The following is a 14,897-nucleotide window of genomic DNA, read 5'->3' as shown; positions in this document are numbered from 1 at the left end:
AAATGAGAACATAGACAGACAGAAAGACAGATAGAGAGAGATAGAAAATGAAGATAGGTAGATAGATAGATAAAAAGGAGAAGACAGATAGAAAATGAGAAGATAGATAGAAAAAGAAGAAGATAGATAGATAGATAGATAGATAGATAGATAGATAGATAGAAAAAGAGAAGATAGACAGAATAAGAAGATAGATAGATAGTTAGATAGATAGAAAGGAGAAGATAGATAGATAGAAAAAGGAGAAGATAGACAGACAGAAAGACAGATAGAGATAGATAGAAAATGAGAAGATAGATAGATAGATAGATAGATAGATAGATAGATAGATAGATAGATAGATAGATAGATAGCTAGAAAAAGGAGAATATAGACAGACAGAAAGACAGATAGAGATAGATAGAAAATGAGATGATAGAAGATAGATAGAAAAAGAAGATAGATAGATAGAAAAAGAGAAGATAGACAGAAGAAGAAGATAGATAGATAGTTAGATAGATAGAAAGGAGAAGATAGATAGAAAAAGGAGAAGATAGACAGACAGAAAGACAGATAGAGATAGATAGAAAATGAGAAGATAGATAGATAGATAGATAGATAGATAGATAGATAGATAGATAGATAGATAGATAGATAGATAGATAGATAGATAGATAGAAAAAGGAGAAGATAGATAGATAGAAAAATGAGAACATAGACAGACAGAAAGAAAGATAGAGATAGATAGAAAATGAGAAGAGATAGAAAAAGAAGATAGGTAGACAGATAGAAAATGAGAAGATAGATAGATAGAAAAATGAGAAGATAGATAGATAGAAGAAGAGAAGATAGACAGAATAAGAAGAAGATAGATAGATAGAAAGGAGAAGATAGATAGATAGAAAAATGAGAAGAGATAGAAAAAGAAGATAGATAGATAGATAGATAGATAGATAAAAAGGAGAAGATAGATAAAAAAGGAGAATATAGACAGACAGAAAGACAGATAGAGATAGATAGAAAATGAGAAGATAGATAGATAGATAGATAGATAGATAGATAGATAGATAGATAGATAGATAGATAGAAAAAGGAGAAGATAGATAGATAGAAAAATGAGAACATAGACAGACAGAAAGACAGATAGAGATAGATAGAAAATGAGAAGAGATAGAAAAAGAAGATAGGTAGACAGATAGAAAATGAGAAGATAGATAGATAGAAAAATGAGAAGATAGATAGATAGAAGAAGAGAAGATAGACAGAATAAGAAGAAGATAGATAGATAGATAGATAGATAAAAAAGGAGAATATAGACAGACAGAGAGACAGATAGAGATAGATAGAAAATGAGAAGATAGAAGATAGATAGAAAAAGAAGAAGATAGATAGATAGATAGATAGATAAAAAGGAGAAGATAGATAGAAAAAGGAGAATATAGACAGACAGAAAGACAGATAGAGATAGATAGAAAATGAAAAGATAGAAGATAGATAGAAAAAGAAGATAGATAGATAAAAAGGAGAAGATAGATAGAAAAAGGAGAAGACAGACAGACAGATAGAAAAATGAGAAGATAGATAGATAGAAAAAGGAAAAGACAGACAGACAGATATAGATAGAAAATGAGAAGATAGAAAGATAGAAAAAGGAGAAGATAGATAGAGAGACAGACCGATTATTATTATATAATTATAATTATTGATAAATAGTATAATTATTTTTTATAATAATCATAATAATTATTTTTGTTATAAATGTTGTCTGTCTGTTATGTATGTTCATATATCACTGAAAAAAGGAAAAGATAGATAGATAGAAAAGGGAGAAGACAGAGAGATAGATAGATAGATAGATAGATAGATAGATAGATAGATAGATAGATAGATAGAAAAAGGAGAAGATTGATAGATAGAAAAATGAGAAGATAGACAGGCAGAAAGACAGATAGAGATAGAAAATAAGAAGATAGATAGATTATTATTATATAATTATAATTATTGATAAATAGTATAATTATTTTTTATAATAATTATAATAATTATTTTTGTTATAAATGTTACGTCTGTCTGTTATGTATGTTCATATATCACTGAAAAAAGGAAAAGATAGATAGATAGAAAAAGGTGAAGACAGAGAGACAGACAGAGAGATAGATAGATAGATAGATAGATAGATAGATAGAAATATGAGAAGATAGATAGACAGAAAAAGGAGAAGATAGACAGACAGATAGATAGTTGGATTATTATTATATAATTATAATTATTGATAAATAGTATAATTATTATTATAATAATCATAATAATTATTTTTGTTATAAATGTTATGTCTGTCTGTTATGTATGTTCATATATCATTGTTGTTGTTAATTGTTATAATGCTTTGGCAACACTGTAATTTACAGTCATGCTAATAAAGCTATATTGAATTGAATTGAATATAGACAGATAGATGGATAGATAGAAAAAAGAGAAGATAGATAGAGAGACAGACAAAGAGAGATAGATAGAAAATGAGAAAATAGATAGAAAAAGGAGAAGATAGATAGATAGATAGACAGATAGATAGAGATAGATAGAAAAAGGAGAAGACAGACAAATAGATTATTTTTATATAATTATTGATAAATAGTATAATTATTATTATAATAATCATAATAATTATTTTTGTTATAAATGTAATTTACATATATATCATCCCCTTTTCTATCTATCTACCTATATATCATCCCCTTTTCTATCTATCTACCTATATGTCATCCCCTTTTCTATCTATCTACCTATGTGTCATCCCCTTTTCTGTCTATCTACCTATATATCATCCCCTTTTCTGTCTATCTACCTATATGTCATCCCCTTTTCTATCTATCTACCTGTGTCATCCCCTTTTCTGTCTATCTACCTATATATCATCCCCTTTTCTATCTATCTACCTATATGTGATCCCCTTTTCTATCTATCTACCTATATATCATCCCCTTTTTCTATCTACCTACCTATATATCATCCCCTTTTCTATCTATCTACCTATATGTCATCCCCTTTTCTATCCATGTACCTATATATCATCTCCCTTTCTATGTCTATGTCTCCCTATCTATCCTTTTTACCCTACAAGGAAAGCAGGAGAGTAGGGTAGAGGCTGTGCTCCTCCAGAGTCTCAGACAGCGCTGTAGCCGTCGTCTCTGCAGGGAAACATCAATACAGAATAAAGTATGGTGTAAAATCCTCCGATATATACATCCCATACACATACAATAGAACAGAAAAGAGTGAACTGGTTTTATTTGATGCTTTAGGTAAAACTAAACTGACCTGTGTTTTTGGAGCTGTTTCTGTGCTCTCCACCACGACCTCCATGCTGCCCTCCAGATCCCCCTCAGCCTATAAGACACAGATAAAAAAAATAAAGGTGTTTACCAAAAAACTGTAGACCTTCAACTATATGAAGACAGAATGGAAAAAAACACCTTACTAATAATTTCACTGCAGAAATGAGTTATATATATATTTAACTAATACTTGTAAGGAACTATAAGTGAAACAGGTTAAAATGGTGTTTAAAATATTTCCTAAGAATTGCTGTTAGTTATACCACTAAATAAAAAGTATTTTTACTGAATGAGATACAGTAATGGGTCATACATGGAAAATATCTAAACAATCTGATACTGCAGGTACTTCTTCTATAGCTGACAGCAGAATTTATTCCCAACTCTTACCTGTGCAACTGGCACTGGCTCAGACTCAGGCTCGGTGCTGTTGGTGTCCAGCCTGTGAGAGGGATCCGCCTCTGCGACCAGCACCAGGACATCGACACCTGACCTGAAATGAGAAAAAACAGAGGTCCTACTGTTGGCGGTGAGGTGTTTAAGAGATTATTTGAGTGTTGATGGTGGGTGATAGTGCAGTGTCTTACTGGCTGAATGTCTCCGGGGGGTGGGTGGTGGTGAGGGACGCAATCGGGGCTTCCTCACACTGTCCAAGAACAGATGAGAAAAAATAATTGCTTATGAATACAAAGGTGGGGAAATTGACAGTATTACAGTAGTAAAGGGATAGCAAGACACACAGAAGCAGAAAGCTGGATACTTTAAGTGTGTATATAGTGTGAATGTGTGTGTAAGGGAATACTGTATGTGTGTGTCCTAAAAACTTTAAATCTTCAATCACTGGAAGATGGTAAAGAGGTAGAGAGGATACAGAATAAACCGCAAACTCTTACCTGTGCAACTGGACCAGCGGTGTTCAGCCTGTTCAAGGGTTCTGCCTCCGCAACCGCCACCAGAGCCTTACTGCCATCCCTGAAAGAGGGAATGGGAGGTGTCGGGGTGGTAAATCAGAATCAGAAAAAGGAATGGGAGGTTTCAGGGTGGTAGAGGGACAGGTAAGAAGGCTGTGATACCTTTCAGGTGTGGTTGGAGGCAATTGGTGGGAGGTGGGAAGGAGTCCCTCCAGCTGACCTTCAATGCACTGTTAAAAATACAATTTAAGTCCAATTTAATAAAGATTCAGTGAAAGCAGAGCTGTATGTATTATTGATGCTGCTAAAATAGAGATGTGTGACAGTGATACTTGACTACACTTTAACTGTTCATTGTGCTTTTCTTACCTTCTTAATGTGGGCCCTCGGCTTCATCTGAGGCTCCTCACACGCGGCTGGATCTTCACCCTGCCACTGCAGACAATCTTATGTCAGCTCATCACTGCCTCAATCCTCTTTTTATTAGCAAATTTCATATTGTCTATATAATATTTACCTAAAATTGTAACCACATTTTTTATGAATCTCTCATTGTGATCAAACAAAGGGTCATCAAAAATGTATTTTTGAGACTAATTCCCTAATCTAACCTTCCCTTTACGTCTAAAAGCAAAAAGAACCAAGAAAATACACAACAGAAATAGTGTTAAATCATTTCACTAGCTTCTGTACAATATATGCTGTCTATCTAACCCTAACTTAGCTAACCTAGGTTAGGGCACAGTGGATACTCAAGAGAAATCTCTTCAGAAATTAGCGTTGACTCTAAAAACCGAACTAAAAGGGTTACAGTAAGGTATACTGGGGGTGATAGTTAATTAGTTAGTTAATTAGTTAGTTAGTTAGTTAGCTAGTCATTAGCTGCAGGTGTAACAGTTAGTGATAGAGACTCACCGCAGACACAGGACGAGTCCTGAAGCAAAAATTTCCTGACTGCGCCTGAAAAACAAAGCCCTGCTTTAAACTCCTGAACTAATCCAGCTCTGGGTTTATTTCTGAGTGTTACTGAGGGTGAATTTGGTATAAAATGTGAGAAGTTTCAAGTTTACTCACCACTATTGGAAGAGGTCTGCTCCTCCACCGGGGATCCATACCTGACCGGTATGGGGGTGAGCTCCCTCAGCGGCTACAGTAAGCTGAAAAACAAAAAAACAAAATACAATTAATTAATGACAAAACAGTACAAATAATACAATTATATACAATTATATACAGTAATTAAAAGATAATACAGATAATAAAACAGTAAATTTAAAACAGTAAACTAGTGTTGAAAAGTTGTAGACGGTCTGTCCAAAGAAACGCTGCTGCTGCCGCTCACGATCTCCGAAGAGTTCGAATAAAAACAAATCGGCTGCGCTGCGCTGAATGACGCAGCGGGGCGTGGGAGGGTGGAGGGGGGGGGGGGGGGATATATAATTATTTGCACCATATTATTATTATTATTATTATTATTTTATAATGTTATTTTATTATTGCTAGTTTATTTCCCATTATTACAATACTAATTATTGTAATGATATAAATTATATATTATTATATAGACCGTTTTAATGAGAAAAACAATAACAAAGCTACTGCGCATGTCTGTTCCTTCCACGCTTCCGGTGGCGCTATTTTCAAGTATACAGCTGTCAAAATGAGAGTGCATATTTCGCAAATCTCCCGAAAACAGAGCAAACATATGGTCAGAAATTAGTAAAAAGTGATCAAACTAATTTTACTGATCCTTTTGATAAGGATTTAAGAGGGAGTTTTTTTCTCTGATTTAAAACGCTTGCCAGAGGTGACCTACCCAGATGTGATTACTATCTTGTTGAAACAGAGGCAGTGAAAGCGGTTTGGACGGATATAATTACTTTCTCAGTGGAAAAGTTGGGATTTTGTTCCTGTAGTAGAGAAGCATCACTATAGTGTATGGTGAGGTTGGAGCAGGTCAAACGCTATCCAACACGTACTCTGCATGGTTTATAGATAAGAAGGAGGGAGAAGTTGTGAGCGGACACTGTAACTGCATGGCAGGTTAGCAGTGTGAAAAACAAAAGCACGTGTGTTTACTATGGAGGACCAAAAATGACATAAGTATAAATAAATAAATGTTGAAATAAATACATTAATAAATAAATGAATGTTGACATAAATAAATGCACATATAAATGAATAAATATATAAATAAGAAATGTATTTATTAATTAATTAACTATACAATTATTGTATTTATTTATTTATTCATTTATATGTGCATTTATTTATATATTTATTAATTTCAACATTAATTTATTTATTCATTTATGTATTTATACATTTATATCTGTATTTATTTATGCTTATGTAATTTTTGGTCCTCCAGAGTTTACTTGTTTAAAGAACGATTTGACCTGATTTTAAATGTTTGTGACTTTCAGATTAGGTGAAGTTTGCATTCATGTTAAATAAAAAAGTTACGTCCACTGTTTTGAACGCCGTTTACCTCTAAACGGAAGTGTCCTAGGAACAGCTACATCACTTCGTACGCTCATGAATATTCCTCTGAAATTGTCTATTACTTGTTTAAATATATTATCAGCTAGAATTTTATTTATTTCAAATCTACACCCTATGTAATTGTTAATTTCGTAACGTAGTATCTTTATTAGATGTGTGAAGAAATTTCAATATTATTTAAATATTTAATTTAAATATCTACTGTGCATTGCATCATAATTGTGTGTGTTTCATTGTAACGTTATATATAATGATTATTTTTTTATAATAATAAAAAACTAACCCAGATGTCACCGGCTGAAGGCGACACTGAAGGACTTTTATTTTGAAAAGCATCGTAGAAACGGAAGTGAAGTGTTTTGTTTTGTATACAGTTAAAGTCCAACTGTATCAAAGTTCAGTAATGAACCTGAACCTAAACTGAGTGTAGAAACAGATACAGATAATCCAGCAGAATGTCCGCAGTGATTCCACGCATTGAGCAGCTGTCCTCCCGGGTGGTCCGGGTCCTGGGCTGTAATCCGGGTCCTATGACTCTGCAGGGCACCAACACTTACCTGGTGGGCACCGGGAACAGGTAACCCAGCAGCAGCGCGCGCTCAGGTGTAACTTACCCTACCTATATTATAGTCACCCTGCTGATCACCCATACACACTGTTACCAGTCAATTTACACCATTACAATGTGTGAAACACTGTGTGTGTGTGTGTGTGTGTGTGTGTGTGTGTGTGTACGTGTGCGTGTGCGTCAGGCGCGTGCTGATAGATACAGGTGAGCCCTCTGTACCTGAGTACATCAGTAATCTGAAGGAAGCTCTGCGGCAGAGTGAATCCTCCATTCAGGAGATCCTCATCACACACTGGCACCATGATCACTCTGGAGGAATAGCAGACATCTTCACTCACATACACAGAGGTTACTGTCTCTCTCTCACTTGTCTGTCTGTCTGTCTCTCTGACTCTTTCTGTGTCTCTCTCTTACTCTCTCTGACTGTAATTCTGAATATATGGAGATATATGAAGTGCATTATTAGTATCATGACATTCTGGATCATTTATTGTGCTACAAATCTTATAAAATTATTGTATTTTGTAATATCTCAGTTAGGGGTCTGCCATATCATATAAGGTGCAGTAATACAATTTAAATTAAAATTTTGTTTCAGTAGTGTATTCTTGAAATATTTTTTTTTTTAATTCAGTGTTTTGTCACATCACCAAGAGTATCATTATCGTTAAAGACCATGTGATATTTTAGGGCCATATCGCCCACCCCTACTTCTGGTGACAACACTGTATTATTATATATTAATAATTGACCTTTTAACTATTTTGTTATTATACCTTAATTGACAAGAATCCATCTCTAGAAAGAGAAAGAGAACATCCTCCCTGGACTTAATCCTTAACTATTATACGAAAACGTGTGTAGGAGTGTAGGATTGTAATGCTATTGAAAAGTAATAACTGATCAAAAAAAAAGAGTCTAAAAATCTAGAATCATGTCCTGATGTCTCAGCATGGAGTTACAGCTGCAGCTACAGACATATCAAACTTTTTTACTTAAATAATGTTGGTAAGTATTTAAAAATCATCATATTTGCTGTCTGCTGACTGTATCTCTGTATCTTTAGATCTGGAGGTCAGTAAGCTTCCCCGCTCTCCTTCTCTGCCGGAGGGGATTGGAGAGGAGAAAAAGCAGTACAGATACCTGAAGGATAGAGATGTCATAAAGACTGAGGGAGCTACTCTACGGTGAGCCCACCTCACATTACACTGCTCAGAGTTTACAGTATGCTGTGTAAAATGTTACATATAGAAAGAAAGCTATGCTTCTGTAAGCATCATTATACAAAAACTCACAAATCAACTCATTTAGCACATGTTGGCAGCAAAGCAATTAAATATATTTGCAATGCCATCAAACAAAACAACAAAGGTACATGTAAGAAACACTGAGTTTTATTTGCATGTTCCATATTGATATGATATTGCATAAATCTAGGGTACTGTTCACCCCGGGTCACACTGATGACCACATGGCTCTGTACCTGGAGGAGGAGAAGGCAGTGTTTTCTGGAGACTGCATTCTGGGGGAGGGAACGGCTGTGTTTGAGGACCTACATGACTACATGCTCTCACTGCAGACACTGCTTGACGTCAAAGCAGACCTCATCTATCCAGGTATGTGCTGTGTAAACTGTAGGGCTGGGGCGACGCGTCGACATAATCGACGTCATCGATTACGAAAATACATCGATTTGCATAACGCGCGTCGGCGCGTCGTAAACATGGCGGTGCCTGTGGAGAGCATGGACTCCGGAGAGCGATCTCCAGCTACAAAAAAACGCCAGCGGGCATCTAAAGTTTGGGAGCATTTCACGCAAAAGGGCAACAATGTGGTCCTCTGCCATATGTGCAAAATGGGGATGGTCTATCACAGTAGCACAACTGCTATGCAGGAGCACTTGAAGCGCAAACATCCAGGAGCACTATGTCAACAGAGTCACACAGTAAGTTACCGTTTACATCAGGGTCTCCGCGGGTGTCCTTAAAAAGACTTAAGGCTGTCTACCAAAGGTTTTAAACCTGCCACAGGCAGAAATTATACATTTTTGGTTTATATTTGTGCATGGCATTTCGCAGTTTCCAGAAACAGTAGCATTATTCATAAGTTCAGGTGTTTAGCTAAGCTAGCTGCCTTAAGTTATTTTAGCTAGAGCCGTCGGCGCTGCGGTGTTACACCGTTTTCTGTCACCGTCGGAATTTTGTGACCAGTGCTCACGGTTATGAGCGTTCATTGGCAAAACAGAAGCTTTCTATACCTACACCTTACCCTCAGCCCTAAACTTAACTGTTTTGGCCAGTCGGGGTAAACATTAGAAACGAACACGTTTCGAATCGGCCAGTGCACCGGTCTGCTGAGAACTACTTGCCAGTAGAGGTGGGCGGATCGATCCAAATATCGATAATATCGATACCAACGCTGGTATTGGTATTGAGCAATACTCGTGTAAAAATATCGATATTCAAGCTTTTTTCTCTGCCGCACGCACTGACTGCTTCGCACGAGATTCACCACAGTCTACTCTCTGGTCTCTTGTTGTTGCACATGCGTCACATGGCTCAGCAAAGCCAGCAGGTAGGCTCAGCCTGGCCCCGCCCACCCAGCGCTCTCCTCGAGTCGACACGCCTCTACCTCAGGAGATTAGTGTTGAGTGATATTTTTTTACACTCTGTTTATTTAAGAAAAACTTGCATTTGAATTGCACTGAAAGGAAGACAATTCCTTATTTTTTATTGTTTTTCCAAATGACAATTCTATTTAAAAAAAAGAAACAAAGAAACAAAGAACTAGAAAAGATGTCTAGTGAGGGGAGAATTTTTTTTATATTTAAACTTTGTTTTGTTACTGTTCCATTGTTTCTAAAAAAAATGTTGATTGTGATACTAAAGTATTTTGTTATCACTTACAATGTTTGGTGAAATTATATCCTAGGTTTTTGGATCATTTGGATCTATAAAGCTTAAATATTAAAAAGTATCGGTATCAGTATCGATATCGGCAATACTGGCCCTGCGTTTACTTGGTATCGGATCGATACCAAAATTCCCGGTATCGCCCACCTCTACTTGCCAGTGGTCACAAAATCTAGCGGTCACAGAAAACAACACACGGTTGTGGTGTATGGGAGCTTATCCATTTTTAGCGTAATAGATCTAAACAACGTGTTGTACATGTAAGTGATTATAAGTGTGGGGTTTGGTTTAGTAGGCTTGTGTTGTTGTTGTTGTTATTATATATAAATATAGTAATTTATCGTTTGCTTTAAAACGTAAAATAATAGTTATTTAAATATGTTTCTCAATAAATAGATTAGTCGACTAATCGAAAAAAATAATCGTTAGAATAATCGTTTAAAAAATAATCATTAGGGACAGCCCTAGTAAACTGTACATACAGAATAATATTATTTGGACACCTACACATTATATCTACTGAAGATGACTTAAAATTTTAACGCACAGACATTAATGTAAAGTTGGTCCCCCTTTTGTAGCTTTATCTTATCTTATCTTTACCTGTAACTTTGTGTTAGAACTGGTGTGTCAGTGGATCCAGTGATTTAGATTACAACCCGCAGTAATAATAAACATTCAGCGAAAACAGTAGGCTTGGTTAGAGGGGGTAACGATGCTACATTTAAAACATCCACCCAAATGTCCATTCTTCTGCACTGAAAAGTGTAATAATATCCTCACTAGCACCCGACATGGCTGCTTAACCAGAGCTAACAAGGTGGTGGTCATATTATTATAAATGATCGATATACAGTCATTGATGTGTGTGTATATAAAGTTTCGGTCAAATGTTTGGACACACCTTAAATTATCCATTTTTTTTTATTATTTTAAAATGTTCTGCATTTTAAATTAACACTAAAGTCATCCAAACCATTAAGAAAACATATGAACATATCTAGTAAATAAAAAAAGTGTTAAACAAACCAGAATATGTTTTATGTTTTAGATAATTCAAAGTAGCACCTTATGCTCGGATGACAGCTTTGCTCAGTCAGGTTTATGAGGTAGAGTTCTAAGAATGGCTTTCAGTTAACATCTGTGCAGAACTTGTAGAGAGTTAATAATTCATGTGTTTGAGAGCATCAGTTGTAAAGTTGTGAAGAGATAGAGTTAGTATACATACATTTTAGTAATTTTCTAATCAATATTATGGCAAGAAATACTCAAGTAAGTAAAGAAAAAAATGACTTTATTAATAAATGAAGGTTAGTCATTCTGAAAAAATCCAAGTATTTGAATAGAATCATCAAGTGCAGTCACAAAGACCATCAAAAAGGTTATGATGAAACTGGCACTCATCAGGATTGTCCCAGAAAAGGAAGAGCAGCAATAGTTTCCTCTGTTACACATGATACATTTATCAGAGTTACCAGGTTCAGAGACCACAAGTTAACAGCTCCCCATATAGGATGTTTAACACTTTTAAGGTATTACATTATTCCTTATGTGTTCCTTCATAGTGTGGATCACTTCAGTATTCATTTAAAATGTAGTTAAAAAAAAATACAAACTTTGATTAAGAAGGTGTGTCCAAATGTTCATCCTGGCCTTACATTATTGAGTGAAGTGTGTATGTTTTGTATCAGGTCATGGTCCTGTTGTTCTGAGCGCGTGCAGTAAGATACAGGAGTACATCACCCACCGAGCTGCTCGGGAGCAGCAGATTCTGGATGTGCTCAGAGATAATGGTGCGGATGCCTTCAGCTCCTCTGCCTTGGTTAAACTGGTCTATAAGGTAATGTATAATGGAATGTCTATGATGCTGGTGTTTTGATATTGATGACACTGATGTATTGACTGTGTTGATAATAATAGGATACTCCTGAGTACCTGCACCGTGCTGCAGAAATCAACCTGGTGCACCATTTAAAGAAACTACAGAAGGAGGGAAAGATCACTTTAGGTGTGTTTCAATGTGTGAAAAAGAGAATGTAATTTACATTTTGTTGTGAATACCTGTTTTGCTATTAGACTGTCTGTGTATGTCTGTTTGCAGTTGGGGAATCGAAGGAGAGGAAGTGGAAGAGCAACCTGTAACTCGTTGCCCAACAGATTAACACTGAGTTTTACACACTGATATTGTGCCTATGTGGAAATGTTATGGTGTATTCATCTATGTAATTGTGCTGTTTTAGCATCTCTGAAATGCACTCTGCCTACAGACTCGTCTGTTCACTTGTTGGGTTTATAGGTTCCTCTGGTTTCAGTGGCCCAGCCCACTCTTCTGATTCATCCTGACTAATGCAAATCAAAATTCAACACTTTTTTTTAAAATACTAAAGCAGGTCTTTTGCTGTGATTCTTCCAACGTGGCCGAGCATTTGAACAATGAACAAGCAAGGGTCAAATTATAAGGTACATTGTATGTTAATTTTAACAGTAATGTAACGTTTACGCATCTACTCTCAACATATGTTATTTAGCATAAAATAAATAAAAAATAAATAAAAAAATACTTAATTAAAACTTGTCAGTCTCCATTCTTTTAATTTCACACACAAACCATACACAAACGCAAACAAGTCAAGCGTACGGTTTTCCCCTCAGAGAAACATACTCTACCTAGACACTTAAAAATAAGCTACAAAAGGAGGGAACTCATTTAAAAGATTTTTGAATGAGGTTTTATAAAAAAAAATATTTAGTATAGCTGCACAGGTTTATGAGGTAGAGTCACCTAGAATTCAGGCTTTCAGTTAACAGCTGTTCTGAACTTATCAAGAGTTAATTTCTTGATTTTCTTGTCTCTTAATAAAGTGTTTGAGAGCATCAGTAGTGAAGTTGTGAAGAGGTAGAGTTACAAGTATACAGTGAATATTTGAGTAATGTTCTAATCCATATTATGACAAGAACATATGGCAAGTAAAGAAAAGAAATGACTTGAATTACTTCAAGAAATGAAGGTCAGTCAATACAGAAAATATCAAAAACCTTTAAAGCTTTCTCAAGTTCAGTCACACACACAATAAAAAACGTTATGATGAAATTGTCTTTCATCAGGACCACATCAGGAAACAAAGAAACACAGGATAGGTTTATAAGAGTTACCAGCCTTAGAAACCACAAGTTAATGGCTATTTGAGATAAGAGCTCATCTAAATGCTTCACAGAGTATTTTGGCTTGTTTAACATTCTATTAAGCTTTAAGAAAAGTCCTGACCTTCACACTTTGAAAATATATGCAATGTATTTAAAATTGTGTTTGTAAAAGGAAACCATGTATATTTAAGTAACATTTACCGATAACCAAATATTAAGTGTGTTGTAGAAGTAAATATTTTTTATATATTTTTATTTGCCTCTTAAATATAAAGTTTGTGCACAGAATTCTGTTTTTATTTTATATTCTACATAGTTTAGTTGCTTAGTTCTTGCCATAATGTGGATTAGAACATTACTCAAATAGAGCTTAATTAAGTTAAGTAATTAGCTCTTGATAAGTTCAGCACAGCTGTTAACTGAAAGCCATTCCAGGTGACTCTACATAAAAAGCTGACTGAGAAAATCCCGCCAAGATGTGTAAAGCTATCATCTAAGCAAACCCAGCTGGCATTTAAACGTTAAATAAATGTTGATCAATGTTGATGTTATGGTTGAATCAACATTGAATAAACGTTGATTTTGAAAAGTGAATCGTTTCAACGTCATATGTTCTACCTTTAATAAACCATATCTCACTAAAATTAGAAAATCCCAGCATTAACAGAGTGTAACAATAAACTTACATCACTGCAGTAAATCTGAGTATAAAAAAAGTTACCACCACTACTAATCTGATTATCGAACATTTGATCTTAAAAATACTAAAATAGTAAAACAAATAGAACATGAACATGGTGTTCAATTAAAAAGCAGTTACTGCAAATAGACGTAAAACACTTTTTCATCCCTCCATTCAATCATTTTTTTTTAGAAATTATATGGTGATGTAATGTAAAATGCTCATTTAAAAGGCAGAAGGTTGAGGACATTATGTTGATTCAAGATTAAATTTTAACATTAGCACAACCATTTAACTTTAAATGTTGATTTAACATTGTTTCAACATTAAAACAACAACAGACATTACTTTAATCAAATTTCAATTCCATTTCAACGTTGAAGGTCGGTTGTGTGCCAGCTGGGAAAGGTGTTACTTTGAAGAATGTAAAATATAAAACATATTCTGGTTTGTTTAACGTTTTTTGTTTACTCAATAATTCAATAATGTTTTTCTTCATAGTTTGGATGTCATTAGTATTGATCTACAATACAGACCATTTTAAGAAATTATGAAAAAACACTAAATCTAAGGTGTATCCCGGTGTGACTGGTTCTGTATAGTTGGCAACCAAAAATATTTGTAAACAAGTGAAAAACAAAATAACTTATAGTGAACAATGACTTGTTTGTTTTAAGTCATGTTGCAGCGTTTCCTCTAACATAAGCTTTTTTTTCAGCAAAGGCAGCAGGTGAATGTATTGTGCTTTGTTTTTTTATCTGGTAGTTTATTAAACATCTTCAATATACATTTATTTTTATTTTATTTACTTTTTATTGTAGTTTTGTCAAAATACATTTAGGCTATTTAATTAAATATATA

At 34.8% G+C, this 14,897-nt stretch overlaps 2 protein-coding genes across 4 annotated transcripts; one reads left to right on the top strand and one right to left on the bottom strand.

The window, feature by feature from the left end:
• Window positions 1–2,141: 2,141 nt before the first annotated feature.
• Window positions 2,142–5,566, bottom strand: LOC125801761 (uncharacterized). 3 transcript variants are annotated; one of them, XM_049479032.1, is made up of 10 exons: window positions 5,300–5,566; window positions 5,141–5,185; window positions 4,595–4,660; window positions 4,388–4,455; window positions 4,208–4,286; window positions 3,902–3,960; window positions 3,705–3,807; window positions 3,298–3,366; window positions 3,098–3,167; window positions 2,142–2,401 (listed from the first exon to the last, which is right to left on the bottom strand). In XM_049479032.1, exons 1-10 carry the CDS (start codon window positions 5,336–5,338, stop codon window positions 2,388–2,390), a joined length of 612 nt encoding a protein of 203 aa, XP_049334989.1. In that variant the 5' UTR covers window positions 5,339–5,566; the 3' UTR covers window positions 2,142–2,387. The 3 variants fall into 3 exon arrangements, with proteins under 3 accessions (XP_049334989.1, XP_049334987.1, XP_049334988.1); XM_049479030.1 differs by lacking the exon at window positions 2,142–2,401 and adding an exon at window positions 2,424–2,855 and having other exon boundaries at window positions 3,041–3,167; XM_049479031.1 differs by lacking the exon at window positions 2,142–2,401 and adding an exon at window positions 2,425–2,762 and having other exon boundaries at window positions 3,041–3,167.
• Window positions 5,567–7,077: 1,511 nt separating this feature from the next.
• Window positions 7,078–12,781, top strand: lactb2 (lactamase, beta 2). The gene is made up of 7 exons (XM_007237642.4): window positions 7,078–7,307; window positions 7,483–7,646; window positions 8,365–8,485; window positions 8,736–8,914; window positions 11,902–12,050; window positions 12,131–12,218; window positions 12,312–12,781. Exons 1-7 carry the CDS (start codon window positions 7,186–7,188, stop codon window positions 12,350–12,352), a joined length of 864 nt encoding a protein of 287 aa, XP_007237704.3. The 5' UTR covers window positions 7,078–7,185; the 3' UTR covers window positions 12,353–12,781.
• Window positions 12,782–14,897: the final 2,116 nt, after the last annotated feature.

Source organism: Astyanax mexicanus, chromosome 4, assembly GCF_023375975.1.
Source record: "Astyanax mexicanus isolate ESR-SI-001 chromosome 4, AstMex3_surface, whole genome shotgun sequence".
Taxonomy (NCBI): Eukaryota; Metazoa; Chordata; class Actinopteri; order Characiformes; family Acestrorhamphidae; genus Astyanax; species Astyanax mexicanus.
Note: the sequence above shows the minus strand (reverse complement) of the source record. Positions and strands in the feature narration are given on the sequence as shown.

What these genes read in the sequence shown, in the direction of transcription:
- lactb2 (XM_007237642.4), top strand. Translation starts at nt 7,186, where the DNA reads ATGTCCGCAGTGATTCCACGCATTGAGCAGCTGTCCTCCCGGGTGGTC. An exon ending in CTTCACTCACATACACAGAG is followed by an intron (nt 7,647 to 8,364) that starts GTTACTGTCTCT and finishes CTGTATCTTTAG; the next exon opens with ATCTGGAGGTCAGTAAGCTT. An exon ending in TGGTTAAACTGGTCTATAAG is followed by an intron (nt 12,051 to 12,130) that starts GTAATGTATAAT and finishes TGATAATAATAG; the next exon opens with GATACTCCTGAGTACCTGCA.
- LOC125801761 (XM_049479030.1), bottom strand. Translation starts at nt 5,338, where the DNA reads ATGGATCCCCGGTGGAGGAGCAGACCTCTTCCAATAGTG. An exon ending in CGAGGGCCCACATTAAGAAG is followed by an intron (nt 4,456 to 4,594) that starts GTAAGAAAAGCA and finishes TATTTTTAACAG; the next exon opens with TGCATTGAAGGTCAGCTGGA. An exon ending in CCGCTGGTCCAGTTGCACAG is followed by an intron (nt 3,961 to 4,207) that starts GTAAGAGTTTGC and finishes GTTCTTGGACAG; the next exon opens with TGTGAGGAAGCCCCGATTGC.